The following is a 26,837-nucleotide window of genomic DNA, read 5'->3' as shown; positions in this document are numbered from 1 at the left end:
GAAATAGTTGTATTGTCAAAGCTTATGGAATTCACAAACTTTATAGACCAAGATAATGGCAATTTGCCTTGTGAAGGTTAAAATGTGTTTGTGACTTTAAGTATCATTATCATACAATACTGTAAAATTTGTGAAATTTATGCAATCACATAATTTCAATAAAATTATTTTTAAAAATGTAAACAAACACATTACCCTTGTTAAGGTAGAACTACAATCCATTTTTTTTCCTGATCTGGAGCCTCAAAGTTCTTTTACTTTCACAGCCTTCTTTCTATTCTGAAGCCCCCTTATCCACCTGATTTTATCACTAAGATTTGACTGTGTAAATAAAACCCCCACAAAAGTAAAACTTAAAAAATTCCCAGTTAAAAAAGTCCCTATTTGAGCACTGAGAAACAGTAAAGTATAAGATCACATTTATACATACATGTAATAGTGTTGGAAAAGCAAGAAAGGTCAAACTAGTCCTACTTCCACTTGCAAGAAGGATAGGCAATCCTCTGAGCTTTAAGATCATGAGGTCCACTTGACCACAGTTCCTTTCACTTCTCAAAGCTGGATAAGAAACCAAGTACCAAGTAGGTCCCTATCACTAGCAAATTCTTCATTTCTGACTTCTCTCCCATCAGAGACCACACACTGATCTGCTGGGTTTGATGGAGAGCACACCGAGGACTCACCAAGTGCCAGGCACGGTGCTGGGTACCACACACACATTATGCCAGCTTCATTCTCACTGCAGCAGCCCTCTGGAGCCTCAAGAGGTTAAAGAACTTGGCCCAGATCACAACCAACCAAGGGGAAGGCTGGGACACCCAGTATGACTGCAGAGCTCCCGCTCTTCAGCATCGCGCTAGGCGGCTGCAAGCACGTAACCAGCATCGCTGAAAGGCGTGAGAAGCACCCCCGACCCCCCGGGGGGCGCTGGGCAGCCCGGGTCCCAAGTAGCTCTTACTTCTCGATCTCCAGCGCTGCCACCTTCCGTTTCTCGTAGAGTTTGTCATTGAGGGCACGCACGATATTGGGAGTGAGCGGCGCGAAGTCCTTCTCGGGGTTCATCGTGGCAGCTCGGGGTACGCCCCGGAGCCTCGCGGCGACTCCTCAGCCCCCGGCAGCAGGGACCGCGCCAGGGCCAGGCAAGTCTGCGGCTCCGCGCTGCCCCCGGCGCCGGCTCATGGGCCACGCCACCCTGGGCCCACCTGCCTCGCTCCGCTGCCGCCCGCGCACGGTCTCAGAATCCGGGCCTGGATCCCGCTTTTTCACCCCTGACCTCAGCCGCCTAACGGCTCACGCGACTAGCTCCCGCCCGGAACCGGCAGCGTTCACTGGGCAGCCGCCATGTTACTCCAGTCACATGACACTGCAACAACTTCCGCCTTCCGCTGTGAGGACCCGCCCACCTCCAGCCACGCCCCCACGCGTAAGCCGCAGGTGGATTGGACACACCCATCAAGCTCCACCCATTCCCCCCACCCCCACTAACCTGCTCCTCTCCTGGTACCCTCAGTGTTGTGTGTAGGTTCGGTACTTATTGTAGTGGGTTTCTGTAGACGTTCGTGGGACCGTAGGGGTTCTTGGGGCCCGACTCAGAGTATACGCAAGTATTTCTCACCGTCATTTTCTCTGTATTCTAACCACTAGTATTACTTAACATTTTCTAAAATAAATTCACTTTAAAAACCTTAAATTTCACTTTCTGCCTTGCTCTAAAATCATGTCTCCCACCCCCGCCCCCATCGTGGGGGCATTTTTAATGACATTAAAATAAATTTCCCAGTTAAGAGTGCTTCTCTCTGTCCATCCCTAAAATTCTGGATACCACAAGCAGCAGTTACACCACTACTTGTAAACTAGGGTATATTTCCAAAGTTCTGACAGCCAGGAAGCTTGGGTTATAGACAACAGTCCAGATCTGCTGAGTGCAGGTGTCTAGAGGATCCCATTGGAAAGCAGCCCCTTCCGATCCTTTCACAGTAAATGGGTAGCTCTGTAGTAAAATCAGGGGAAAGGACAATTTGTGGTGGTAGTTTGCTTGAACATACAGTAACACGGAGATGCTCCAGAATTCTTCATTGTGAATAAGACTTACAAGGGGCTAGACCACCTCGGAGCCTAAATGATTAATATGAATGGCCTTGGATACCTATGGTACTCTTCTTTTTTTTTGGGTCCGGTCATGGGGTCTGAACTCTGGGCCTGGGCGCTGTCTCTCAGCTCTTCATCTCAAGGCTAGCGCTCTACCACTTGAGCCACAGCAACACTTCCGGCTTTTTTCTTTTTGCTTATGTGGTGCTGAGGAATCGAACCCAGGGCCTCAGGCATGCAAGGCAAGTGCTCTACCACTGAGCCAACTTCCCAGCCCAGTACTCTTCTTTAATGAGTTAAAAGTACGCACATAAAGCCGGGCGCTGGTGGCTCACGCCTGTAATCCTAGCTACTCAGGAGGCTGAGATCTGAGGATCGCGGTTCAAAGCCAGCCCGGGCAGGAAAGACCGTGAGACTCCTATCGCCAATTAACCACTAGAAAACCGGAAGTGGCGCTATAGCTCAAGTGGTAGAGCGCTCGCCTTGAGCTGAAGAGCTGAGGGACAGCGCCCAGGCCCAGAGTTCAAGCCCCACGACTGACAAAAAAAAAAAAAAAGTACGCACATAAAACGATCTTGAAAGTGGAGCATTGTTTTCAATTCATAGATTAGAAACAGAATGAATAAGGGATTATGGAAGACAGATATCTAGAATGGACCCAAAAAATTCTCATCCCTTTACATATATGTCCTGTACAATACCCTCCCCTTGAATGTGAACAAGTCCTTGTGAGTACAATAAAAATTATATTATATTCTCTCTATATAGAACATGTAATATTCTATATTATATTCTGTGGCAGAAGGCATTTTGTAGATGTAATCAAGGTTGCTAATCAATTGATGTTAAGAGAGGGGAGATTATATAGGTGTCACCTGAACTAATCACCTGACCTAATCCTTGGTTAGAAATTTGGCTGGGAATATGCCTTAGTGGTAGAGTGCTTGGCTATCATGCATGAAGCCCTGGATTTGATTCCTTAGTACCACATAAACAGAAAAAGCTGGAAGTGGAGCTGTGGCTCAAGAGGTAGAGTGCTAGCAAAAGAAGCTCAGGGACAGTGCCCAGGCCCTGAATTCAAGCCCCAGGACTGGACAGAAGAAAAAAAAATCTCTAGACAGACTTGATGAAAGAGTAAAACAGTCATGTTGTGAACACATGATGGTAAGTACAGTAGTCTCTAATTTGGAGAGCAGTCACCTGTCAGCAATTGACAAGAACGTGGGGATTTCAGGCAACAGTATCAAGGAAATGAATTTCGCCAACACACTGAAGATCTTGGAAGCAGATCTTGCCCTAATGGAGCCTCCAAACAAGGATTCAGTGGTTCTTGAGTTCAGCCGTGTGGGTTCCTGAACTGAGAACCCAGTTGCCCATTCTGGATTCTTAACTAATAGAAATAGAGATGGTAAATGTACTATTTGAAGTTGTTAGGTTGATGGTTAATTTGCTACACAGCCATAGAAAACAAAAACAGGGCTAATCCAAAACTCAGTAAACCATGGAAAAATTTTATCTAGAAAAAAAATCTATAAAATGTCTTCTTTCTTACTGGTGGCATATTCATAGGTGGAAAAACCTGTGAATTCATCTATTTGATGAAAGAAGGTGTATCAACAATATGAAAACTTCCTAAAACACAGATTCATCTCTAGGGGATGTATTGCTTAGTAGTTTTCTCCTCTTACCTTGAACATGTACTGCCAAGGACATTTGCAAATGTCTTGCAGAGTTTATGCATTTATGATTTGGTGATGGTTGATGCAAAACAAAATTAACGTGGATGATATGGTTCAATTTCTTCAATGTGTACTTACTTCTATTGCATTCATATCTAATATAATATTTCATTTATTTCTTTGATTTCTGATTTGGCTTTTTTCTTAAAGGTGAATGCAATTTCCCAAGGGTCATAATATGATCTGGTTTTTAATAACTGAAGCAGTGCAGATTTTTTTTTAACCAGAAGGAACTCTTTTATCTCGAAATTACTTTCTGGATCAGGTTGCTAAGAAACCAGTTTCTTATTCAAAGTGCAAACCTGTGCTTGGACCTACCTTTAGGCCAGAAGTTCCTAGAAAGAATTGGCTTCTTTTCTTTGATTTCTTGGAGACAGCCACTGATTAAGGCTAGTTATGCATAAGATTGGCAGTGATCTGGAGAATAAAGCCCCAGGGCTAGCCTCGCCTACCTACTCTGCATGATTTCACTGACCCTGGTGTACAGTCTGGCTGCTCCTGCCATGCTCTTCTAGACTAGTTGACAACTAAAATGTCTGGTTGCATGCTTACAAGATGCAGATACAAGTCGTCTGCATCTGTGTAGTAGCTGTTATGATCAATTATGTAACTGTTCTGTAATAACTATTAATTATAGCTACTACCAAATTATGTGAAAGTCATTATACAACTTGGATGCTGATGACATTGTAAGAAATTGTACCCCAGTCAAAGCAGTTTCTCCAACAGCAATGTAATTTTAGCTGGAGTTTTAGGGCAACATGGTTAAAGTTATAAGTAGCCTGGGGAGGCTACTCGTGGGTGTTCTTGCAGGCTCTCATCATAATATTGTCACAATCTCTGACTTGAGGTATGTTGCCCCCAAAACTCAGTGGTCAGACTTAGTGTGCCGAGAGGTCAGACTTAGCATGCCACACTTAGCAAGAGTTCTGTCAAACACCACCAGGGAGCCTTGCACATGGTTTTCTGTGTATCCTGACATTTTTTTTCCTGTGTGCCAGTATTGGAGCTTGAACTCAGGACCTGGCATTGTCCATTAGCTTTTTCACTCAAGACTAGTTCTCTACCACTTGAACCATAGCTCCACTTGTTTTTTGGTGATTAATTGAAGAGTCTCACAGACTGTTGTATCTTGTAGCTCTGCTGTGTACAGCTGTTTTTGATATGCTGATTTAATATGGGATATATTTCATATATGCAGTAGATAAACATATAATACAGAAAGAACTGTCACTGTAATTAAATGAGGACAAAACAGTTCCTTTAGAATACTATTTTATTCTCTCTTCTGTGTCAGTGGATGTGACTCTTAGCAGTGAGAAGTTTTTAGTAACCTCAGGGATCATCTAAGGGGTGATCCCCTTCAGGTAATAAACCCATTTAATTCCACTATCACCGCTTTCCCCCTGAGAACACATCACAATGAGTTTGGTGGTGATAGGGGTTTTGCTGCCTGAAGTGTTTCCCTCAAAGTAGACTGTGATGTTGTTGATCTTCTTGGGCCGCACAGAGTCTGAAGCACGGATGGCAAAGGCTGGATTCTCCACAATGAAGGAGAAATTCGCTGTATGCAGGAAGACGTTCTTGAAGGGGATCACTATGTTGTACCCAGCACGGATCACATAGGGGCCCTGAGGCTTGGGAGGCAGAGCTACTCCAAAGAGGGGGATGGTATACTCGCCACCTATAAGTGACGACAGGATCAGGAAGCCCTTGGTCTCACCCAGATGGCTGGGTTCAAAGAAGACTTCCACGCTGACTTCAGTGCCGCCCTGGGATCCTGGGGCTGCACTAATGACTCTTTCCGTGTGGAAGTCTGGACTGTCTGTCTGAAAAGAGAGCAAATGAACTTTACTCACACAGGATTCTAAAGAGCATCCTAGCAGCTCAAGTCCATCCCAGTTCTTTAGATCCTGGTCATGCAATAACTTATGATTTTATCAGCTGGGGAAGGTTATGAAGTTGAGTCATTATAACCTATACAAGAAGTGGAGGCAGAGATGTCAGCAATGTGCTTTGAGACACACACTAGATTCCTGTGGTTGGGCAGACATCAGGGCTGCTCCTTCACACCTGGTTCTTCTTTCCCTTTTTGCACAGGGAGGCTAGAACATTCTGGTTCCTCATGAATAAGGCAGAGCTAGTTCTACACAGTAAGGCATTGCATTGCCTGTTCAAGTCCCATCAGGGCCTTTTCACCCCTCTGGTGCTGTGACAGGAAATGCTTGAGATGGTGGTTGTTCTTCACCTGGATTCCTAAGTGGTTGTGAAGACCAGAGTCCTCACCAGCAAGAATTGGACTTTTGTTCTTTCCAGCTACCGAGCTCTGAGGCTTGTCACTACAACGTAGACTCTCTTAAATGATGTGACAGTCAAGAAGACTATCCCTCCTGACTATAGCCACAGCACCTCTGATTTTTGCTAGAAACATGATCATCCAATTGAAAAGCTACTTTTCCTAATTCCCCTTTTTGATAGGCATGGCCTGTGAAGTTTTGTTCAGTGAAATATCCAGCAAAGTGATGTGTCTAACCCCCTGATCTGTCTCCCTTGTAACTGCTAGACACATAGATGGTATGGCAAGTCATCTCAACCCATGTGGGCCAAAACAATTCTCTGCAGAGAGGATACCAGGACTGGAACCAGTGTGCCCTGTGGCACAGGGCTGCCATTTCAGCTCACACTGCTAGTATCTACATTGTTGCCTGTAGGCGGAAGGAATAACTTTCCATTTCGACTTTCCTACTGATTTTTGTTTTAGTAGTTAAAGCAAAATCCCAGTTGATATAATAGCAAATGTATTACTAATGTATATACTGTGGTTAAGTACTAAGAAAAAGAAAGCTTTATATACATATATGAAAGTCCTGTGGGGTTGGGGGTTGCTAGCTGTAGTTTGAATGTCCCCACCAAAATTCACATTGAAATTTAATCCTCATTGTGAGGGCTTGAGATGTAGAATCAGGGGGGACCTATATGAGGTCACTGGGTCATGAGGGCAGCCCTCCTGAATGGGTTAATCCCTTCATGGATTAGTGGGCTATGGGTTTATCTTTGCCAGTTATCAAAACCAGTTTGGCAGGGCTGGGAAGGTGGCTCAGTGGTAGAGTGCTTGTCTTGCATGCCTGAGGCCCTAAGTTCGATTCCTCATAAGCAGAAAAAGCTGGAAGTGGTGCTGTGGCTCAAGTGGTAGAGCACTAGCCATGAGCTGAAGAGCTGAGGGACAGTGCCCAAGCCCAGAGTTCAGGCCCCACAACTGATAAAAAAAACCCAAAACCCAAAACAAAAAAACCAGGTTAGCTTTCTACTTCAGCTGTACACCTTCTGCCACATGATGGCCTGTACTTTCTGGGGGCTTTGAAGAGAATACTTACCAGCAGGAGGCCCCTGCCAGATACAGCCCCTCAACTTCAGACAACACAGCTTCTGAAACTGTGAACTGAATAAACCTTTATTCTTGACAGATAGTGGTATAAACTTACAGCAATGGAAAATGGACTAAAACAGGGCTCTTACTTTCATTTGTAGTTTAGAAAGTTAATCCACTCATATAATAAGTGGTAAAACTAAAACTATAACTTATGACCACCATGTAATACTATCTTTCCCTGATCCCCTGAGTGTGATGTAGGAAGGAAGCAAAATTTCTACCCCCGCCCTCTTGAGAAAGTAAAAGTCAGTAAGAAAGAATCCAGGCCTGGTATGGTTTGTTTTTAGTTGGAAATTTCTAGGCAAGAATCAGGCCTCCAAAGCAAGGTTCACTATGACAATGAAGCCACTCTATTCTCTGTGTTTCATCTCTCTGCAACTTCATAGGTCATCTTCTTATTACTATTACTACTACTATTACTACTACTACTACTACTGTTGTTGTTGTTGTTGTCAGTTGTGGGGTTTGAATTTAGGGCCTGGGTGCTATCCTTGAGTTCTTTTTCTCAGGGCTGGAGCTCTACCACTTTGAGCCACAGTTCCACTTTCAGGTTTTGAGTGGTTAATTAGAAATAAGAATTTACGCCAGGTGCTGGTGGCTCGCCTCTGTAATCCTAGCTACTCAGGAGGTAAGATCTGAGGATCACAGTTCAAAGCCAGCCTGGGCAGGAAAAGTCTGTAAGACTCATCCCCAATTAACCACCAGAAAACCAGAAGTGGTGCTGTGGCTCAAGTGGTAGAATGCTAACCTTGAGCTGAAGAGCTGAAGGACAGCACCCAGGCCCACAGTTCAAGTCCCATGGCTGACAAAACAAAACAAAACAAAAAACAAAGAAATAAGAATTTAACAGGCACTTTTCTGCCCAGGTTGGCTTTGAATTGTGATCCTCAGATCTCAGCTAGGATTATAGGCATGAGTCATTGGTACCCAGATCTCTGTTTTGAATCCCTACTCTGGCAAGGGAAGGGCCTGCTTACCCTGCAGTAGTACTCTGTCTTCTGTCGTGTATAATTGGTGAACTTGGCAAAAACACTTTGGCTGCTTCCAAGAACAGTCTGGAAGTGGACAGGCTTCTCAGGAACTGCTGGCAAAGCCTTCATAGCAAGCTCATACTGATAAGAACCCAAATCACTGTTGTGCAAAGTAAGTTTACCATAGGTTTCTCCAGCTTTCAGAGGTTGGAATTCAAATGAGAATACTCCCTGGAAGAGAAGATGAGGCTCTGGTCATGTTGGAAGTCTGACCATCTCCTGCTCATCTAGTGACATAGCCAAGGCCTCACAGCACGCTGGCGGCAGGCTTGGGGCATCATGTACAAGCACACACACAGATCCCAAGCTAGTGGACCCTTGTCCGAGCCATTTCAATCTCACTTTCCTGCACCCTTTCTAACATTCTCTAGCATTCTCTAGTTCAGGTATTTCTGTGTCTGGAATCTCTTTGAATTAAAGAAACAGGTACTGGATTCTCTCTGAAAAAGCAAATTTATGGAGATAGTGGTTTCAGTAGAAAGAGGCCAAGGAACTCTTTGCCCAGAGCTAAGCTCAGAAAAGTTTATTCAAGGGAATCTTTTTCCTCCCTTCATCATTACCCATTACAAAATGAAACAAGGACTAGAGTGTGGCCTATTGTGGCAAACAGGGAGATTGAGTCAAATGCACCATTGGTAATGGATTGGTTAATTAACTGAAGCTGTGACTCAGTGGTAGAATGTTTGAACTCATAGTTCAAACCTCAGCACCTCAGCCCTACTCCCCAAATGCTAGTCAAATCTAGTAAAATATGTGAATTCAATAATATACGAAGTAAAAGTTGCTCTAACCATCCCCAATAATTCCTTCTTTTTTTGTTTTTGTTTTTTGTTTTGCCAGTCCTGGGGCTTGGACTCAGGGCCTGGGCACTGTCCCTAAACTTCTTTTGTTCAATGCTAGCATTCTACCTTTGAGCCACAGCACCACTTCCAGCTTTTTTCTTATGTGGTACTGAGGAATTGAACCTAGGGCTTCACTCATGCTAGGCAAGCACTCTGCCACTGAGCCACATTCCCAGCCCAGGTTTCCTTCTTTGGTAGAATATTATATAGCTATAAAAAAGAGTGAAGTTGTAAAAAAAAGCTATAAAAAGGAGCTATAAACACTGCAATGAAAGGTATGGATATTGTTAGTGGAAGAAATGAAGTTCTAAAAATGTATATGAAGTATAAGCTCAGTTCTTTGTCTTTTCTTTTTTGGTACTAGGGATCAAACCCAGGACTTGCTAGGCAAGCACTTGGTCACTAAGCTACATCTCAGCCCAATAAATTTTTGTGGAGAATTCTATCTATATAAATATAGAAAGGAGATTGCAAAGATACATTACCAAATTGTAATAGGTAGTTATATCCAAGTAGGGGAAATGGAATTATGGGAGTTTTGTCTTTCTATTTTGTATACTTCTGTAGGGCTGAAATTCTGTTTTACTAGTATATAACTAGTTTTTATTGCAGATATTGGAATAAAAATAAGATATCAGCGGGGCTGGGAAGTTGGCTCAGTGGTAGAGCGCTTGCCTTGCCTGAGGCCCTGGGTTTGATTCCTCAGCACCACATAAGCAAAAAGAAAAAAGCCAGAAGTGGCGCTGTGACTCAAGTGGTAGAGTGCTAGCCTTGAGCTGAAGAGCTGAGGGACAGCGCCCAGGCCCAGAGTTCAGGCCCCACGACTGGACCCCCCCAAAAAAAGACATCAACAATGTCATAGATGTTTAACAGAAAAGAATATGATATAAAATTTTAGATGAATTTTAAACACAATTACAACTTAGATGAGTGGAGAGATGGACAAATAAATACCAACTACAAGAAGATATAGAAAATCTATAGTCCTAAAACCATGAAAGAAATTTAACCAACAATCATGGATGACAGGTGTGGAACGCCACACTCAGTTTCTATTGAGATGGAACCTTTTAGACTTTTCTTCCCTGGGCTGGTCTGGAACCACAGTCCTCCTGACTTTAGCCTTCCATGTAGCTAGAATGACAGATGGGAGCCATGGGATCCTGGCCTTTGCTTTCCTTATACCACATGTATCTAGGCTACTCTGTGTGTGTGTGTGTGTGTGTGTGTGTGTGTGTGTGTGTGTGTAAGATGCTGGGATGTGAATCCAGGATCCCATGTATGTCAGGCAAGTACTCTACCCCTAGCTATTCCCCTGATCCTACACTTCTTTTGTAATTAGAAAAATAAGAAAAACAAGCTAGGTGCTGGTGACTTAGGCCCTGTAATGCTAGTTATTCAGGAGGCTGAGATCTGAGGATTGTGGTTTGAAACCACCTTGGGCAGAAAAAGCGCTTTGAGACTCTTTTTTTTTTTTTTGAGACTCTTATCTCCACTTAACCAGTCAAAACCTGGATGTGGTGCTGTGGCTCAAGTGGTAGAGTAATAGCCTTGAGCACCAAGAGGCTTAGGGACAGGTCTCAGGTCCTGAGTTCAAGCCCCACAACCGAGAAGAGAAAAGAAAAGAAAAGAAAAACATTTTCAGCTTGAACATGACAAATAAACAATAGAGACAAGGACCAGTAAAGAAGCTCATTTTAGCTGGGTGAGGCTGAGATCTGAGGATAATGGTTCAAAGCTAGTCTGGGCAGGAGGGTTTGTGAGACTCTTATTTCCAATTAACCACCAGAAAACTGGAAGAGGTGCTATGACTCAAAGTGGTAGAGTTCTAGCCTTGAGCAAAACTGCTCAGGGACAGCACCCAGACCCTGAGTTCAAGCCCATGACAAAAAAAAAAAGCAGCCCATGTCACTTGTGCAAACCCAAGCTAAGGGCTACTAGTTTGTGTGAGGAGTTTGACAGTAGAGGAAGGGAAGAGGAGAGCAACTGCCCACGCCTTCCTGCTCACTGCCAGGGCTGGCTTCTCCCCGGTAGATGTAGACCCTGAGGTCCAATGGCAGAAGTATCTGTCAGGGAACCCTGACCACCCCATACCTCAGAGTTGGCAGGGACGACAAACTGGGAGGGCAGGCTGATGTCAGGCACCCTGCAGTCCGTGGAGAAGGTCACTGAGTAGGGCAAGGGGTTCTCCATCTTAATGGAGGCTGATGTGCTCTGGCGGATGGGGCTGGCCATCTCAATGGTTTTGATGGTGCCTGAAGGGATGACTCTAAAGCTCACCACGTAAAACAAGAACTCATTGGTTGTCTCATTCCGGAAGATCACCTGCATTCACAAGGAAAATGGATGAATCAGGACAGAAGAAGAGTTGGTTAGGGGTCCCCTGCCTTTGCTCAGGGGCTCCTGTTTTCTCTTAGCCTTGCCAAAATAGGCCCAGGAAGAAAAGGTAGCCGGTTTGATCCCTCCTAGCCAGCCTTTCTCTTCAGGCATTCCAGCCCAGATCCTTCCAGTTAAGAGATGATTAAGGAGCCTGGGTTGGCTTTAGAAGAAGCTGGAGCAGGTTGTTTCATTATACACACACTCTCAGTAGCGATGGCTGGCCAGAGTTGCAGAACCAGCAAGACTTCAAGAAATTCAAGTTGAGTCCGGTGCTTGTGGCTCATGCCTGCAATCCTAGCCACTTAGGAGGCTGAGATCTGAGGAGCATTGTTCAAAGCAAGCCCAAAGCCAGCCCAAGAGTCTGTGAGACTCTTATCTTCAATTAACTAGCAAAAATTCAGAAGTAGATATATGGCTCAAGTGGTGGAGGGCCAGCCTTAAGCAAAAACAAACAAGCAAACAAAAAACCCCCCAAAACTGAGGGACAGTGCCATTAGCTTGGGTGATTCTATCGTCCATCTTCAGCTCCCTCCTCTTCCATGAACTACAGGTCCATACATGCTCCTTTTCTTCAGAGCCCTTGCCTATCTTAGTATGGAATTATACATTCATAGTGCAGTAATTTGAGTAGTGTCCATTTTCCCCCACTGGGCTGTGTGTTCCATGAGAACAGAGACTGTTTTGGCCACTGCCATATTGACAAAACTTATTACAGAACATGACATATGAGCTCAATAATATTTGCTAAACAAATGAATGAGCTGGGGCAGATAGCTCATGGATGAAACATCCCAGTAACTGGGGAGACATCTGCTACTCCTTAACAATTAGCCACCTCAGGGCCAGACCTCCAGGCTTTCTGTGTGATGCATTTAATGTGGAGATACCTTTGCAGTGTACAGCCCTTCCTTGTGGGAAAAGAAGTTCAGTTTGTAGTCTTTCTTGGAGCCAGACAGCACATCAATGTAATCCAGGCCCTTCATGGTAATGCTTAGGTCTGGCTTCTCTGGTTTCATCATTTCCACAATGACCCGGAATCTTGGGGCAGCACGAGAGCACATAAAGAGAGGAGAGAGCCAATGAAACTGTTTGTCCAAAGGGAAGAAGGAATGGTACTGTGTTTACTCATGATTTTATGGAAAGTGTGTGCTTCTAGGCTTCACTCTACCACTAACAGTAACAGTAGCTGCCATTCATTGTCCACTTATCCCAGTAAGTGCTGTGAATGTGCTACAGACAATCATTATCATGTCCACAGGAGGTTCAGATCACTAACATCTGCATTTTACCAATGGGGAAATAGAAAGCCAAAGAAGAAAGATAACATGGTCAGGTCACATGACTAGTGATTGGCAAAACTGGGATTCAAACTCAGTTCTGAGTCTCTAGGCCCTTTACAAAACACAGGTGGCCTTCAGGAAGTTATAGCTTTTCTCCTAGTCTCAAGTTCTCTATGAAAGGAAAGGACCATGCTAGTGGGTCTGAAGCTTCTCTAGTCCCCAAATTCCATTCTATTCCTACAAAGAAGGAAGACCCAATCTTCTTTCTTTGGCCAGTAGTTTAGGTAATAAGTTAGAGCACTCATTAATAACAAAGATGATCATCATGATGTCAATAACAGCTAACACTTATTGGACATTTATTTTGTGCCAAGAATTTTTCTAGTTTTTTTTTAAGAAGAAATAGCCCTACACAGGAGGAGCTAGAAGTTCAGGAAATGCTTGGCACATCAGAGAACATTGTCTCTTGATTTCTTGAGCACCTTCAATGTTATCTATGAGTACCAAGCAGGGAAGAACCAGGATGGATGGTGGGAGTTGTTCCTTTATCCCCCTAACTGGACCCTTTGTCCCACTCCCTCACCTCTGGGTCTTGTTCAGCCAGTTGGTGATCGGCAGAAGCTCTGTGTAGGGTGTCTTACAGGGCACTTCTCGGGAGATGGTGGCTACAGCTTTGGGGAGTTCAGCAGTTCCATGCAAAGCATACAGCCAGCCCGTCCCATCTGGGAGGGGGAAGAAGAGGGTGCCCTGAGGAGAAGAAGAAAGGTGAGCAGAATTTATTAGGCATCCATCAAGTATGGTGGGGTTACAAGATTAATGGAGCTTCTTCAAGTAAGCATAACACTTTTGGATAGCAGCTCAGCAATAGATTCTAAAAGTTATAAAAGTATTTGTAAGGCTGGGTAGGGTGGTATACACTTGCAATCCCAGCATTTGAGAGGCTGAGACAGGAGGATTACAAGTTCAAGGGAAACCTGGTTAATAGCAAGATCCTGTCTCACTCCCAAAAAGTTCATAAATATTTGAACCAAGTAAACCCACTAAAGAAAAAAAAATCTCTCCAGAGGCAAATTTTTGGAGAACGCCTTATAATATTGGTGGAAATTTGGAGATAAATTATCTAATAATTGAATGTTAAAAATTATGGAATGCTCACTCTGAAATCTTAGGCTCTCATTAAAATGGTTATCCCAAAAGCTATGCAGCTAAGCGGAAACTTGCTCATGATAGAATGTAAAGTGAAAAGAAACGGAATACAGGAGTGCTGTGCTGAGACCGCAGTGATGGATTGCTCTGGGTAAGGGTTGGTAGTAAAGAGAAGAATATTTCATTCATGTGGAAGATTGTAGCTGCTTTTCTTTTCTGATTTTTTTAAACAATTGCCATGGAATTTTTGCAATTACATTAACAGTTAACTGTTTGAAGCGTGGCGGAGGACTTCATTTTAGAACACGGCCTTAGGTAGGCTCTGGTGGCTCACACCTGTAATCCTACCTACTCAGGAGGCTGAGATCTGAGGATCTCGGGTCAAAGCCAGCCTGGGAAGGAAAAGTCTGTGAGACTCTTATCTCCAATTAACCAAGAGAAAACTGGAAGTGGTGCTGTGGCTCAAGTGGTAGAATGCTAGCTAGTGAGCTGAAGAGCTGAGGGACAATGCCCAGAGTTCAAGCCCCATGACCGACAAAAGAAAAAAGAAAAAAACAACAGAGCCTTTGGCTTTCCCAAGAATCATCTATTACTACATGATACATAGGCAAGAAGGGAAGCCAATTATTAAATCAAATTAAATTAACTTATTTAGTGCCAATACTGGGGCTTGAACTCAGGGTCTTGCACTCTGACTCAGTCTTTTTCTACTCATGGATGATGCTTTACCACATGAGCCATACTGCTTGCTCTGGCTTGATGGTTAATGTGAGAGTAGTCGAATGGCTCTGAATCATAATTCTCAGATCTCAGCCTCCCGAGTAGTTAGGATTATAGACATGAGTCACTAGTGCCCAACTGGAAAGCCAAATCTTGAGCATCTACACTATCTCCACTGTTCCATCATGACCTGGGTACCCTTTGTTCTCTTTCCTAACATTCTCTGAGTTCTGGGCTCACTGCACCTTCCTTCTGCTATGCCAGGAATCCAGTGAGCGGCCTCAACCTACCTGGTGCTTGCGGTTCTCCACGTTCATGGTGCGGGGTCTATATGTGATCTCATAGGGCTTGTTTTGCTGATGGGCCTCCAGGGTGACAAACTCAGGCCCTTCCCAATGCTCGCCTTCAAAGATGGGGTGCAGATTCCAGGTCTGGTTGGTGCGATTTGACAACATGATGGTCTGTGTGTGTTTGGAGCGGACTTGGCAGGTGAAATTCACCACCTAGAAGAAAGCTGGCCTGTTACCTTCCATGGCACTTCCCCTGACCTGTCTTCAGGGGCCAGATGCACAGCATGTGTATGAGTGAAGACCGATTTTTTTTTTTTTTGTTGGTTGTGGGGCCTGAATTCTGGGCCTGGGCTCTGTCCCTCAGCTCTTTAGCTCAAGGCTAGCACTCTAACCACTTAAGTCACAGCACCACTTCTGGCTTTTTCTGCTTATGTGGTGCTGAGGAATTGAACCCTGGGCCTCATGAATGTGAGGCAAGCATTCTACCACTGAGCCACCTTCCCAGCCCCATGAAGACCAATTTTAACATTGCTTCCCAGAGTGAGTTTATGTTGATAAGTTTCCTCTTTGTTCATTAATTCAGTCAACAAATATTAATTGGACAAACTGGCATTTCAATGAAAATATGTTGACAGCAAATTAATACTTGAAAATGTGTTCCACATTATCAATCATTAGGAAAATGTATATCCAAAACCTCAATGAGATATTACTACATATCCAGTGGAATGTCCAAAAATGTAAAAAAACCCAACTACATAAAGGGTTGACAAGGATATGGAGCAAGTAGAACTGTCAGATGTTATTGGTGAGGTTGTAAAAGGACATAGTCACAATTAGAAAATACTTAGGAATTTTGCAAGTAGATATATCCTGTGGTCCAGCCATCCACATCAAACATTTGCACAAGAGAACTCAAAATGTATGCTCTTGTGGAGACTTGCTCATACATTTTCTGGTACATTGTATGATTCTGTCCATTTAAAGATCTTGAGATAACAAAATTATACAGGAAGATGGGTACCATTTTTGTTGTTAGGAAGACTCATAGGTCTTACAACAGAATTTGATTTAGAAGTCATGCTAATGTAGACTTCCTTGAGAATGCAATGGTTGAGTTGAGAATCGACGAAAGAACAAGAATTAGCTAAATAAAGAAGGGAATACAAAGTCCCTATGGTGGCAGGAGCCAGTCAGAAAGTCTGATGTGTGCTCTGATGAGCGCATTCTCTCACTGGACTACTTTCCGCCACTGGTCCCTCACCGAGCAACATGTACTTACCTCTTTTATTGCAGGTGGTCCTACACAGACCCCAGATAGGGTGAGGTACAGAGGACTGCCTCCCTGGATGAAGCAGAGCAGGTTTTTACAGAGACTCTCCTTTCCCATCTCAGTGGGATGGTAGGTCACTTCGAAAGAAACCTCCATGCCCGCAGTGATGTAGCCTTCATCTGGCCTGATGGAGAAATGAGGCTTACATTTTCTGATATCCCATTTAAACCTTTTCCAAGACAAAAGACAACAAGGAAGATAGCGGTTACAATTTTTGTCTGGAAAGAAGAGCCTTACCCTGAGCTGTTAGCTGCATAGTTTCCCTCTTCACTTACCCCTTAGGCCCTAAGGAGAAAGATATGCTAGACAGAGTGGAAGCAGTTGGAGACATAGGCCAAGGTCACTGGGTAAGGAGATTTGGCTCTCTCTCAGAGCTGACACAGGGTAGAAAGTGTCTGTCTTCTTACTCAGGACTGTCACATTTGAGAAATGTGCACAGACATGCACACAGGTGTTCACAGGATCACACAGCTAGTAAGGGGCTAGGATAAATTCCTGAGACTATGGCCTCAACCACTCCCTGCACTGCCTCTCTGTTCAGATCCAGACAAGTGGTGACTCTCCCTTCATGTGAGAGAGACACTTATACTTAGTGGTACTGGAATCTGATGGCCCTGGAGGGCCACTCCCGTGTCTGGGCACTTGGTGTGGGCAGGAGACAGAAGATGGAGGGTGCAGACCAGTCTCTTCAGTGCAGGCTTGCCACAGTGTTCCTCAGGGTCACATTCACACTGAGTCTGTGTGATAAATACCCCCTTTGGGTGTACAATGTACAGATCTGCACTGCTGGGTCAATATTCATGAGGGAAGGGCCTGGGAAGATGAGCTGTTACAGATACAGCTGGATGCCTAGCTCATATTTTCTACTTCCTGGCTGTATGACCCTGGGCAAACCACCCAGCCTCTTCGAGCCTCCCTTCATCTATGTCATGGGGACACTGTAGTAACTACTCCAGAAGATCCTAGGCTAATTAATAGGAGATCTCATGCGAGAATGATCAGCATTGTGCTAGGTGCTAGTGCTCATGCCTGTAATCCTAGCTACTTAGGAGTCAGAGATGGATTGGATTGTGGTTCCAAGCCAGCCCAGGCTAAACATATCATGAGACTCCCATTTCATTAGAAAAAGCTGGTCATGGTGGTACATTCCCGTGACTCCAGTTATGGTGGGGAGTGAAAATAGGAAGATTGTAGTTTAGGATGGCCCAGACAAAAAGCAATTCCCATTTCAAACATAACCAGAGGCATGGCTCAAGCAGTAGAGTGAAGCATAAAACCCTTAGCTCAAACCTTAGTATCACTAAGAAAGAGGGTGGAGAGAGACACACAGAGAGAGACAGAGAGAGACATACACACGCAGAGAATACTCAGCATTGCACATATGGTAAATTCTTGCTACATGTGTGGTTTTAGGAAAAGCTATTCAATTTTGGTTCCCTCACCTGTAAAACTAGCTCAGTGGTAGTATTGAATTCCCAGGGCTGTTGGGAATGAGAGGGATGAGACGTGTGACAGGACTGTGGGAATGTTCTCGGTCATATTTTTCAGTAGTCACCTCAGCAATAGTCACTTTGGTCAGACCACTGCTGTCACATCTTGTCCCACCCACAGTAGACAAAGGAGAATACATAGAAGGGAGTTGATAGAAATAGGAAGTGTCACGTATGTTATCTCACAAATAAAATCAAGCCAGGTGCTGGTAGCTGATACCTATAATCCTAGCTGCTCACCAGGCTGAGATCTGAGGATCACAATTTGAAGCCAGCCCAGGCAAGAAAGTGCATGAGACTCCCATCTCCAATGAACTACTGAAAACTGGAAGTGGAGCTGTGGCTCAAAGTGGTGGAACACTAGCACAAAAACTCAGGGATAGTACCCAGGCCCTGAGTTCAAGTCCCACAATGGACAAAAAAAAATCAAATCAAATCAGGAAACACAAGCAGTGTTTGCACATGTAAAATGACAGCTGGCAATCCAGGGACGGAGACGTCAGCTTTGGGTGGGCCGCATGCTCTCCTACCTTGCGCCCACGTCACCAGTATTAAACATAAGGATGCGGCGTGTAGCTTGTGTCTGGTACACAACTGGTCCAAAGGGAAGATGTTCCTGGTCCAGGGAGATCTCCAAAGCCTGGCAGCAGCCGGTGAGAAGGAAGAGGGGGTACAGAATTCCCAAGAACTCCGCAAACACCTCCTCAGAGAAGGGAGGCACACGCTTCTTGGGGGAAAAGGTGATTTCCACTTTGCAGATTTCTTTGGGCTTCAGGGTGATGTTTTGGAAAGGCACCAAGTTGATGACCTGGCCAAAACAAACAAACAAACTGGGCTCAGCAACTAAGGGCAGGGAAGCTCCCGGGGCTTTGAGTTCCTGAGGTCTAGCTGCTGGGGCTCTCAGTTGAAAGCATAACAAATCTCACATCTGTTCTAACCAGCTGTGACATCTTTGGGAACGTACTTAAACCCTTTGTGACTTGCTCTCTGGTGAAGGTCAAGACCATGTATATAGAATATGGGGTACACGATAGGCATTTGATTCCCTTTTCCTGCTCCCTTTCAGCTTGTCTTAGGCATTTCATTCTTCTTTTCTTTTCTTCAGGTACAGGAAATGGTAGCAGGAAACAGGAATCTCTGGGCTCATGTGTTTCTCAAGAATCATCCCCTGGGATTGTCATAATGCAAATACCAGGCTCCTCCTGCCCAGGTCCACTGAGTCAGTGTCCCTGAGATGGCCTCCTATCTGCATTTTCAAAAGTTCTTCAGAGATTCTAAAGTTTGAGAACCAGTGCATAAATTTGCATTTCCCTTAGTCCTGGGAGAAAGTGAATTGAAATCTATCTTAAGAACGTGTGTTCCTGGCAGGCACCACTGGCTCACGCCTGTAATCCTAGCTATTCAGGAGGTTTATCTCTGAGGATCACAGTTTGAAGCAGGAAGGTCCATGAGACTCTTATCTTCAATAAACTACTTGGAAAAAGCTGAAAATGGTGCTGTGGCCCAAGTGGTAGAGTGCTTGAGCACAGAGAGGCTCAGAGATAGCGCCTAGGCCCTGAGTTCAAGCCCCAGGACCAGCCTCCCCCCCCCCAAAAAAAAAGAAAGAAAAAGAAAAGAAAAGTTTGTTCTGGTCAGAGCAGTGGACAGTCACCCACAAGGGGACTGCAGTGAGGGGTAGAGAATCTTCAGCAGAAAAATAACCCTAGGGATTTCTCACATGATGATTCTCAGGGTGACAGGTCCGAACAGGTCATTCAGATGGCTTTGGTCTAGCCACATAAGAAGCAGAATTTGTATGGGCAAACTCTTAGGGGCTCTAACCCACTGGGATCAAGGACTTTAAACTGGATTACGGAGGAGAAGGAAGCATCTGGCTGGTGCAGTAGACAGTGTAGGATGAGGTACCCACTGGGTCCCTTGTCATGACTAGCTTTGTGGCCTCATTTTCTGCATCCTGAAATCCCTAAGTGATCAATAGTACCACTTCCACATTGGTCCACATCTGGTTTCTCAGGAGCTCTGATACTTTGGAGTGCATATGCCTCTGCTCCCCATAGATACCCCTCCCCACCTATCTGCTGTTCATCTTGTAATGTGCAGTCCAGGCCTCTCTGCACTGTAGGCTCTTCCACAGCCCTTGAGCCCACCCTGCTCTGAGCAGTGTTGCTTCCAATTCACATCCTGCTTCTCCAGTTTCCATGTTGTCCTGGGACTGTTTATGAATCTGTGATCCTAAAAGACTACGAACTCCACCAGACAATGTTTGTGTCATAGTTGCATTTAGATTTTTCTGCACTGAGCATGTATTTATTGAGTAAATGTAAGAATGAAGTGAGTGAAGGAACATGAAAGCCCTCAGTCTGAAACACATGTGGTCCATTTCTGAAGGGCCAACCAAATACTGATAACAGCAAGCAGGATAGTAGCCTCGCCTGGAAGCTGGAAACTTCTGTATCCAAGGACCTTGCAGGATGTGGAATTAGCAATGAGAACGGTAATAAGCATCATGCTCATTGATGAGTGTAGAGGGGGATGGCCTTTCTGGGGGCAGGTTGGCGATGCTTATGCATACACACTTTCCTTTTTTTTTTTGTCAGCCGTGGGGCTTGAGCTCAGGATCTGGGCTCTCTGTCCCCGAGCTTTTTTTTGCTCACAGCTAGCACTCTACCACAGCTCAACTTCTGGTTTTCTGGAGATGAGTCTCATGGACTTTCCTGCCTGGGATGACTTTGAACTGTGATCTTCAGATCTCAGCCTCCTAAGTAGTTAGGAGGTGTGAGCCACTGGTACCCAGCTCACACTCTCCTTTTTATCCTGTTTCCCTTTTTGTTAAGCAGTGTCATTGATGTGTGTAGAAACTTAGCTACACAGATATTGTAAGGTTGTTTGTAATGTGAAAAATTAGAAATTAGACAAATTTCTGCTTTTGAATTAGCAAACTTTGAGGATTGATCCATGTGTACAGTGAAGGTGTAAACAAACAAATGACATGGATAGGGTAAATGATCTGAGATAGTATACACAAACCTCTTAGAATAGTCTAGTACATTCTAGGTACACAATGGCATGTGAGCTGTGAAGTGTTGCCAGCCTGGTCATTTTTATTGTTAGGAAGCATGAAGAAGACCTTGGGACCTCACCTAGCCCCACCTGAGAACTGACCTTGGGTTCCTGAAGTTCTGGAGTAGAGAACAGGGCTGATTGGTTAAATGTGATTTGGGCCAGGCTGTTGTTCATGATGGTAATAGTTTTCTTTACAACTTGTCCTGGCAGGACAGCTCCTAACTTCACAATCTTATTGGCTGGATCTATGACCAAAACCTGTGGGTCAAGAAACAGAGTTAGGAAGAAGGGCTTGTTAGTTAATAAGAAAAATAAATAGGATGCATTTTTTCCAGTGAGGCAAGAGTGATTCCTTCCTTTCAGTGACTTAACTTTATAAAATTTCCCTTCCCTTCCCTTCCCTTCCCTTCCCTTCCCTCCCTCCCTCCCTTCCTTCCTCCCTCCCTCCCTCCCTCCCTCCCTCCCTTCCTTCCTTCCTTCCTTCCTTCCTTCCTTCCTTCTTCCTCTCCCTACCTTCTCCCCTCCTCTCTCTACCTTGTCCCCTCCTCTCTCTACCTTCTCTTCTCCTCTCTTCCTTTTTTCTTTTCATTCATATGCCATACTGTGGCTTGAACTTAAGGTCTGAGTTTTTTGTTCAAGGCTACTACTCTACCATTTCACCACAACTCCACCTCTAGCTTTTGGTGTTAATTGGAGATAAGAGTATCATAGGCATTCCTGCCCAGGATGGCTTTGAACTATGATCCCCTCAGATCTCAGCTTCCTGAGTAGCTAGGATTATAAGCATGAGTCACTGGTGCTTAGCAAAATTCTCTCCTTTTTGTGATTAGGGATACAATCTCAGTGGGACTGATTGACCTCCAATGGTACAATTCCAGGAGCAGAGACATGAAAGAGGAGGAAAGGTATGCTCAGGTGGGCAAAAGAGGCTAGGAAAGGGCAGAAGAAAGGAGTCAGTCAAGCCCTAGTGCCTCTCTCCTCCCCCCCCCCCCCCCCCGCTTCTCTCTCTCTCTTACCTTCATTTCTGCACCTTTCCCTTTGATCTCAACTATTTGTTGAGAAAGTCCATTGATTTCAAAGGGGATGAGTTCTCGGTAGTTGATATTTTCTCTGGGATAAAAGATGATTGGAACCTCCAGTGTCATTCCTGGTTTTATCACATCCACATGGAAGTCTACCTCCAGGTAGTTGGTGTTGGTGTATAAACAGTCTATGCTGGGGAAAATCAATGGGAAGGGATGTAATCTGAGAAGGTTGACCTAGAGGGACTGATAGGTCCTTTATGATTCTCTACAGACTGGGGACCAACAGATTCCCTGTGCTATTGTTCTAGAATCAGGAAAATCATCATCCTCATCATCCTCATCATCTCATCACAATAACAGCAGCAGAAGCTAGCAATGAATGAGCATTTTCTATGTCCTAGAGACTGTTCTAAGTACTTCAACTTGGTTCTACATTTCTAATTTAATCCTTCTCATAATCCAATACAGAAGAAACTGTTACAATTCCCCATTTTAGGCAAGCAGATAGAGTGTTTAAAAATTTTTCCCAGGGCTGGGAAGGTGGCTCAGTGGTAGAGTGCTTGCCTCACATGCATGAGGCCCTGAGTTTGATTCCTTAGCACCACATAAGCAGAAAAAAAGAGCTGGAAGTGGTGCTGAGGCTCAAGTGGTAGAGCACTAGCCTTTAGCTGAAGAGCTGAGGACAGTGCCTAGGCCCAGAGTTCAGGCCCCATGACCGACAAAAAAATAAAATAAATAAATCACAGAAAAAGCCAGAAGTGGTCCAGTGGCTCAAGTGGTAGAGTGCAAAGGAGCTCAGGGAATGGGACAGCACACAAACCCAGAGTTCAGGCCGTAGGACCAGCAAAAAAAAAAAAAAATTCCCCAAGGTCATACAATATAGGAAGAGCTGAACCTTGACCTTAGATTTGTGCTATTCACAAATTAAATTTTAATTAATTTAAAATTAGATTAAGATCAAATAAAAATTCAGTTACTTGAAATGTTCTAGGTATATTGCCTAGTTAATATCTAGCTATGGGCCACCAAAACAATTAATCTTGTCAGCTTGATTGAGCTGAGAGATAATTAGGAGATCAGTAAAGTACAGAAATGTCTGTGTTTGTAATGGCATTCTGACCTAATCAATAGTTTAATCAAATGGATTAAACATTTGAATAGACTATTGTGAGATGGTGAAACTACGGAGGTAGCCTGGTTGAAGAAAGGAGGTCACTAGGGGTGTGTGCTTGGGGGATATATCTTGTCCTTGCGCCTTCTTGCTACTGTGTCACCGGGTTCTCGTCTGCCATGATGTGAGCTGCTCTGACATGCTCTATCTACCATGACGGACTGAAACTTCTGAAACCATAAGCAACATAAATCTGTGTATGCAAATGCAGCTGTTATATTTAATGCATATTATGTAAAAATTGAACTATACAACTTGAGGGTAGGGATGAGAGGGGAAAAATGGAGGAGAATGATGGATGGAGTGACATTAATCAAGATGCATTGTACTCATAACCTGACTTTGGAACTATAACCTCTTTGTACAACTACTTTATAATAAAATAAAATAAAACTGTTGCTTCTGTTACGTTTTTTGTTCTAGCAATGATAAAACTAGCACAAGCACCACATTAGACAGATAAATTTTTTTTATCATTATAGAAAGTTCTCTATAGTTCTGATATAAAGACTGAGTTGCTATGCCAGATTTCTGGGCCCAATGATAGTCTATGTCATTTGGTCTGGAACATTCTACAGGGATGGTATAGAGATGCTGAATTTGAATCAGAACTTAGTACAGAGATGCTATTTACTGTAGAGAAATGTACTTTTTTAATGCTCCAAACATAACTGTAGAGAAACTCAATTTTTAAACTCTCCAAACAGTATCTCCAACATATGTATTGCATGAGAAAAATGAATGGAAGCTATAAGAAGTCCCCTTTTGACATCCTCCATTTGACATTGTCTTCTGCATTTTAGGAAGAGAACTGTTAACAAGTAGCTGCTCATGGATATCCAAGTGTTAGTGGTGGGACTAGGAACCCAAAATTCATGCCCATTGATGTTTGATTCCTTCCAACCTCACCTATACAGAGTCTGAGGGAACCACAAGGAGCTATAGAATCATATGAATGCTCTGGAAAGTCTTCTTACCTCATGGCTGTTTCTTCCTTGTTGGTGATGACCAGCATCTGTGTGTATGGGGGCATCCCAGCTTGGTAGATAAAGCATGTTCCAAAGTTATAGCTGGTAAAGGAGAAATGGACCGCTGGACTCACAGCACAGCCTATGATGCTGCATGTGAATGTTGGGCCATGGTTGATCTGTGGGGAAGAAGTATATGATTAGCAGAGTAGGAGGAGAAGGTACTTGCATCCAGGAGGGATAGAGGGAAATGACTGGTATTTAAAAGAACTCAGGCTCCATCTCCAGAGATTCAAATTCAGCAGGTTAGGGTTTATGAAAAGCTCTGAGTACAACCCAGATTTTTTTTTAAAGCAATTGTCCCACAAGGAAAAGCTAGACATATCAAGTAAATGCCTTGGGAACAAAAGCTCTCTGAATCATCTGGGTGCTATAATCCTAACACTCAGGAGGGTGAGGCAAGAGGATCTGAAGTTTGAGGCCAGTCTGGGTTATATAACAACCTACCTCAAAAAAAAAAAAAAAAGAAAACCTAAGAGTTAGGGATGTGGTACGATGGTAGGGCACTTACCTACCATGTACAAGGCCACAGATTTGAGAATTTTTTAAAGTGCTGAGTCAGGTCAAATAAAGGAAACGCCTATGAGTGGCTTTGCTGTGAAGGGAGGTTTCCTTGAACTTCTAGATACGGCAGATAACTTACAGTGAGCTTTTAGGAAGTTCCAAACTGTTCTTCTACCTCTATAAGCAGATACCTTTTTATTACAGACCTGTTGAAGTTTTCAAAAGAACTGCAGAGCTGGGGAAAATGATCTGGCATAGGACAAATTAAACCATCATGAAGATCACTTTTCTTAGTGATATTTAGTCATTTTTCTTGAATAAATACTCCAACAACTGTTGCAGGTTAATGGTTGATTTGCATAGTTCTGAAAACATTGATCTTGCCAATTTATTTTTTTAATTTAATTTTTTTGGTCAGTCATGGGGCTTGAACACAGGACCTAGGTGCTTAGGGCCTGAGCTCTTTTGCTCAAGGCTAGCACCACTTCTAGCTTTTGAGTAGTTAATTGGAGATAAGAGTCTCATGGGTCATGCTTCAAAGCCAACTGGGCAGAAAAGTCTGTGAGACTCTTATCTCCAATTGAATCTCCACAAAAAGCCAAAAGGAGCTGTGGTTTAAGTGGTAGAGCACTAGCCTTGAGCATAAAAGCTCAGGGACAGGGCTGGGAAGGTGGCGCAGTGGTAGAGTGCTTGCTGTGCATGCATGAGGTCCTGGGTTCAATTCCTCAGCATCACATAAGCAGAAATACCCAGAAGTGGCGCTGTGGCTCAAGTGGTAGAGCGCTAGCTTTGAGCTGGAGAGCTGAGGGACAGCACCCAGGCCCAGAGTTCAGCCCCACGACCAAAAAAAAAAAAAAAAAAGCCCAGGGACAGTGCTCAGGCTGAGCTCAAATCGCAGGACTGGCAAAATAATATTCATCATTGTCATCATCTTTGGGACTCAATCTAAAACTGAACATTTCTTGATTGTTTAGGGTAAAAAAAATCCAGTTTAAAAAGTGACAAATCATATTCTTCCTGAGAATATGCTGTATTTGGCTAAACAATAAATGGTGTGGGAATCCCCAAGACAGCTTTCACCAGAGGCAGTGGCACAGGTGGCCTTAACCTGCTCTTTTCTGTTCATACTTGTATATCCACCATTTGTGGTTTTATTTCTCCTAACAGATGTATTAAACTAGAACCATAGCTTAAAAAAAAAGTCTCACAGGGACTTTTCAGCCTGGGCTGGCTTCAAACCGTGATCCTCAATCTCAGCCTTGTGAGAAGCTAGGATTACAAGTGTGAGCCACCAGACCCAGACCCACAGATACATTTTTTTTTAACCTGTGTTGTCATTGCTTTGGAAGAGTAGTTTTTCAGAGACCCCTCTCTGCCATTCCTTCTGACCTCATCCATTTGAACTTTTCATTCAGTAACTTATCTTGGTAAGTATTGCACATATGCTCTCCTGTCTGTCTCATTTATTCTAGCGTCTGGAGAATGGATGGTATCTCAGCGCAATTGGCACTTACTCACTAGGTACCTCAACCATGGAGGAGTTGTTTTGAGCTAGAGATTGTGGGCTGTCTCCAAGACAACTGTCCAGCAGGAGCTCTGAACAGGTGGAGAAGACAGAACACACAGAAGAATTAGCCTGTCAGCATAGCATGCTGTGAGTTCTTTAACCATTTGGACAATGTGAATTGCTCTTACCTTAATTTTGAGTTCCAGGCCCTTCAAGATGCATTTCTGAAATGGCTGGAAGCATAGTATAGCATGCTCACTCTGCCCTATGTCCACAGAACCATCAGTGGGTGAAAATTCCAAGTACTGTAACAGGCTTTTAGGCCCAGAAAGTTCTGCCTGGAAACTAAAGCTGAACTTTCCTGTGTTGATAAGGCTGAATTCACATTGGCTACACTCATTTAGTTCCACCTGGAAGATAGAGAGAACAGAACAGTGAATGTAAACCATAGTTTCCTTCTCTGGGGGAAAAGTATCCTTTGGGTGGATGGATGACTTGGTGAATTGGGCATTAAGCTTAATGTTGTCAGATATTCTGCAAGAGCTACTCAGTGTTGGGTGTGCTTATATCTCAAGTGTAAGTTGATAATTGAATTCTTTCTTGTATGTTTAATATAAGTATTCTTGCCTCTTCCCATGATTTCTACCCACTGAAAAATAAAGTAAGAGAGTCACTCACACCATAACTTTGTGCATTGTAGAGATGGGGCTGTTGGTCTCTGGCATTTGAGTCAAAGATTCACCTCATATTTGCTTGATCACCTTCCCTAGT

The 26,837-nt window shown here is 43.9% G+C and overlaps 2 protein-coding genes across 2 annotated transcripts in view; both read right to left on the bottom strand.

The window, feature by feature from the left end:
• Vac14 (Vac14 homolog (S. cerevisiae)) overlaps positions 1-1,357 on the bottom strand; it is a 91,942-nt gene extending 90,585 nt beyond the window's left edge. The window contains exon 1 of the mRNA XM_013012959.1: positions 959-1,357. Within this exon, the coding sequence (XP_012868413.1) occupies positions 959-1,062 (104 nt within the window). The 5' untranslated portion in view covers positions 1,063-1,357. The remainder of the gene's footprint in view (positions 1-958) is intronic.
• A 3,813-nt stretch (positions 1,358-5,170) lies between these two features.
• The window catches only part of Hydin (HYDIN, axonemal central pair apparatus protein), a 235,242-nt gene continuing 213,575 nt past the window's right edge, over positions 5,171-26,837 (bottom strand). Inside the window, exons 74-85 of the mRNA XM_013012798.1 lie at positions 26,255-26,476; positions 24,005-24,174; positions 21,848-22,046; positions 20,931-21,089; positions 18,299-18,576; positions 16,228-16,447; positions 14,946-15,158; positions 13,373-13,536; positions 12,397-12,547; positions 11,225-11,455; positions 8,235-8,459; positions 5,171-5,656 (exon numbers count right to left, since the gene is read on the bottom strand). Coding sequence (XP_012868252.1) covers positions 5,174-5,656; positions 8,235-8,459; positions 11,225-11,455; positions 12,397-12,547; positions 13,373-13,536; positions 14,946-15,158; positions 16,228-16,447; positions 18,299-18,576; positions 20,931-21,089; positions 21,848-22,046; positions 24,005-24,174; positions 26,255-26,476 — 2,715 coding nt within the window. The 3' untranslated portion in view covers positions 5,171-5,173. The remainder of the gene's footprint in view (positions 5,657-8,234; positions 8,460-11,224; positions 11,456-12,396; positions 12,548-13,372; positions 13,537-14,945; positions 15,159-16,227; positions 16,448-18,298; positions 18,577-20,930; positions 21,090-21,847; positions 22,047-24,004; positions 24,175-26,254; positions 26,477-26,837) is intronic.

Source organism: Dipodomys ordii, unplaced genomic scaffold (assembly GCF_000151885.1).
Source record: "Dipodomys ordii isolate 6190 unplaced genomic scaffold, Dord_2.0 Scaffold18, whole genome shotgun sequence".
Taxonomy (NCBI): Eukaryota; Metazoa; Chordata; class Mammalia; order Rodentia; family Heteromyidae; genus Dipodomys; species Dipodomys ordii.
The sequence above is the reverse complement of the archived record's forward strand: the minus strand, read 5'-3'. Positions and strand labels throughout refer to the sequence as shown.